Here is a 2,461-nt window from a genome sequence, read left to right on the forward strand (position 1 = left end):
GCCCCGCCCCCGCCGCCATTCGAAGCCGTCAGGACGGCGCGAAGCTTGCGCAGATTCAGCAGCAGGTCGACGAGGTGAAGCATATGATGCAATGCAATATCGGTACTTACGCCGCACACACGCGCCACCACCGCACACGACACACGCCGCACACTCGCGAGTAGTTCTAGAACTGGCTCACACGTTGTTTGCTGGGCAGCACAAGTCCTGGAGCGTGGAGAGAAACTCGAAGATCTGCAGGTGCACACAGAAGCGCTCGAATCGGGCGCGATGCAGTTCCGCCGCAGCGCATCTTCCATGTACGTCGACACACCACACGACGCACACAACACGCACACAACACGCACACATCGCACACAGTGACGTGGCAGGCAGCAGCCCTTTGACACATCATCCGCCCACAGGAAATCGGGCGGCATTCTCTCGTCGATCAGCAACGCCTTTTCGTCCGTCCTCGGTATGGCCCCAAAATTGTTTTTTGTTTTATTTCGTTCGTTTTGCTTTTGGATTTGTTTATTATTTATTCTTTTTCATGTTATTTGTGTTTTTTATTGTATGATACTTCCGGCGCAGGGCGTGGCTCGGCTGGACCTGCTCGGAACCAATCGGGAGCGGCCAACCCTGACGAGTCCTTCGACGCCGATTTCACCTCCGGTGCGCATCGTGTGCGATGATGCGTGTGCGATGATGCGTGTGCGATGATGCGTGTGCGTGTGCGTGTGCGTGTGCGTGTGCGCTTGTGCTGACAACGTTGTTTTCTTTCCCCACCACCGCAGACGGCAACCAGATCGATTCGATTCTGTCCAGGCGCCGCGCAGTGGCGAGTGACAACGACGACGAAGAGTCAGAAGACTGGAGCGACGGGTCCTGCGGCGATTCAGAGAAGGAGCTGAAGGCCGAGAGGGAGAAGAAGAAGGCGGAGAAGGCGGACAAGAAGAAGAAGAAGAAGGCGAAGAGCAGCAGGAGCAAGAAGAACAAGCACGCCACGGCGTCGGCGTCGACGACGACCTTCTGCGGAGCTGCGGAGGCCGAGCAACTCATGGGTAACTGCTTCGACGACTTTTCCGCCGCCGAGCCGCTCTCGGCCCCGCTCTCTGCCGACCCGTTCGCGGGCTTCACCTTCCAATCCGCCGCGCCCGCCCCCGCTCCGGTCATGCAGGCGTCGGCCTCGGCGAGTAGCAGCGCCCTCGACTGCTTGTCGCTCCCGATCGGCCGCTGGGCGGCGCCGGCTGCGCACATGCGACCGCTCGATCGCTTCGTCCACCACCAGAAGGCCAACGGTAGTGTGTGTGTGTTGTGTTGTGTTGTGTTGTGTTGTGTTGTGTTGTGTGTGTTGTGTTGTGTGTGTGTGTGTGCGTGCGACGTGTGCTGATGAGAAAGTGTGCGTGTCGTGTCGTTTGGTGACCGATGCAGGGAGCTGGGAGCTGAACGAGAACCTGGCGCAGGCGCTGGGTCGTGGGTTGGCCGAGCTGGTGGCCTCCGTCCCCGCCGACGTGTCGGCAGACCTGTGGGCCACCGCCCTCGCACTCACCGCCCTCGACTCCCAATTCGCCGCCGAGAAGGAGGTGCGTGTCCTCCCCTCAGTCGCGCGTGTTGTGTGCGGCCGTGTGCGGTCTGGTGTGTGTGCGGTCTGGTGTGTGTGCGGTTGCGAGTGGTGGGCTGATGATCGATCGTGTGCTATTGATGCGAGCAGGAGTGGGAGCTGTTGGCGGGCAAGGCCAGGAGGTGGCTCGCGCGCGAGCTCAAGAAGGCCGCCACGTCGGTCGACGCCCTTCTCGCCGCCGCCAGCGCCTTCCTCCAGGCCTAACCTGCGTGCTTTGCCATTGGCCTCAAATTTTAACGTTGCCCACACGCCGTTCGCTTTTGGCCGGTTTTCAAATAAAAATAAAAATGTAAACACTTGTGGAGAAGTTGGTGATCATCGCCAGCATCAACACAAAAAGGAGGGTGGATGGTCGCGTGATGGGCGCTTATGGATAACCCCTTAACCACTCGGGCACCGAACCAACTGGTTCGGGTCGGATTCGAACCAACGATGATGAATTCAATTATGTCTTGTACGAAGTAACCCATTCATCCAATGCATCCACTCCGCCCAACAACACCCTACACTTGTCTACACCCCCAAAAAAATGTTTTGATAATAATAAATCATATTTATATTATTTCTATTATGAAAGTGTAGCGTGTCGTACTACCCGCTCACTGGTCCTGGATGGCGCCCAGCTCCTTCATGTCCTCCAGGAACGACAAGTACGCCTCGTCCGTCTCCGGCTTCGCTTCCGACTTTTGCTCGGCTTCGGCTGACACGACACACACGACACACACGACACACACGTCGTCAGCCGATCGGTGGTGGGGGTACGCGTAAGACGCGGGGGGCGTACTGGCGGCAGCGGCGGCGGCTGGAGCCTTTTTCTTGGTGGCGGTGGAGAGGAAGGAGAGGGAGGGCTGCGGGGCG

General features: G+C 58.6%; 2 protein-coding genes across 2 annotated transcripts in view; one reads left to right on the plus strand and one right to left on the minus strand.

Annotated features, from left to right (window-relative positions):
• ACA1_254920 (von Willebrand factor type A domain containing protein) overlaps window positions 1–1,807 on the plus strand; it is a gene marked incomplete at both ends in the record, with an annotated part of 5,574 nt that extends 3,767 nt beyond the window's left edge. The window contains 7 exons of the mRNA XM_004367613.1: window positions 33–102; window positions 200–299; window positions 405–457; window positions 574–654; window positions 777–1,283; window positions 1,414–1,565; window positions 1,694–1,807. Of these exons, the coding sequence (XP_004367670.1) occupies window positions 33–102; window positions 200–299; window positions 405–457; window positions 574–654; window positions 777–1,283; window positions 1,414–1,565; window positions 1,694–1,807 (1,077 nt within the window). The remainder of the gene's footprint in view (window positions 1–32; window positions 103–199; window positions 300–404; window positions 458–573; window positions 655–776; window positions 1,284–1,413; window positions 1,566–1,693) is intronic.
• Window positions 1,808–2,202: 395 nt separating this feature from the next.
• ACA1_255030 (uncharacterized protein) overlaps window positions 2,203–2,461 on the minus strand; it is a gene marked incomplete at both ends in the record, with an annotated part of 1,938 nt that continues 1,679 nt past the window's right edge. The window contains one exon of the mRNA XM_004367614.1: window positions 2,203–2,303. Within this exon, the coding sequence (XP_004367671.1) occupies window positions 2,203–2,303 (101 nt within the window). The remainder of the gene's footprint in view (window positions 2,304–2,461) is intronic.

This window comes from Acanthamoeba castellanii (genome assembly GCF_000313135.1).
Source record: "Acanthamoeba castellanii str. Neff unplaced genomic scaffold scf7180000084768, whole genome shotgun sequence".
In the NCBI taxonomy this organism is placed as follows: Eukaryota; Discosea; order Longamoebia; family Acanthamoebidae; genus Acanthamoeba; species Acanthamoeba castellanii.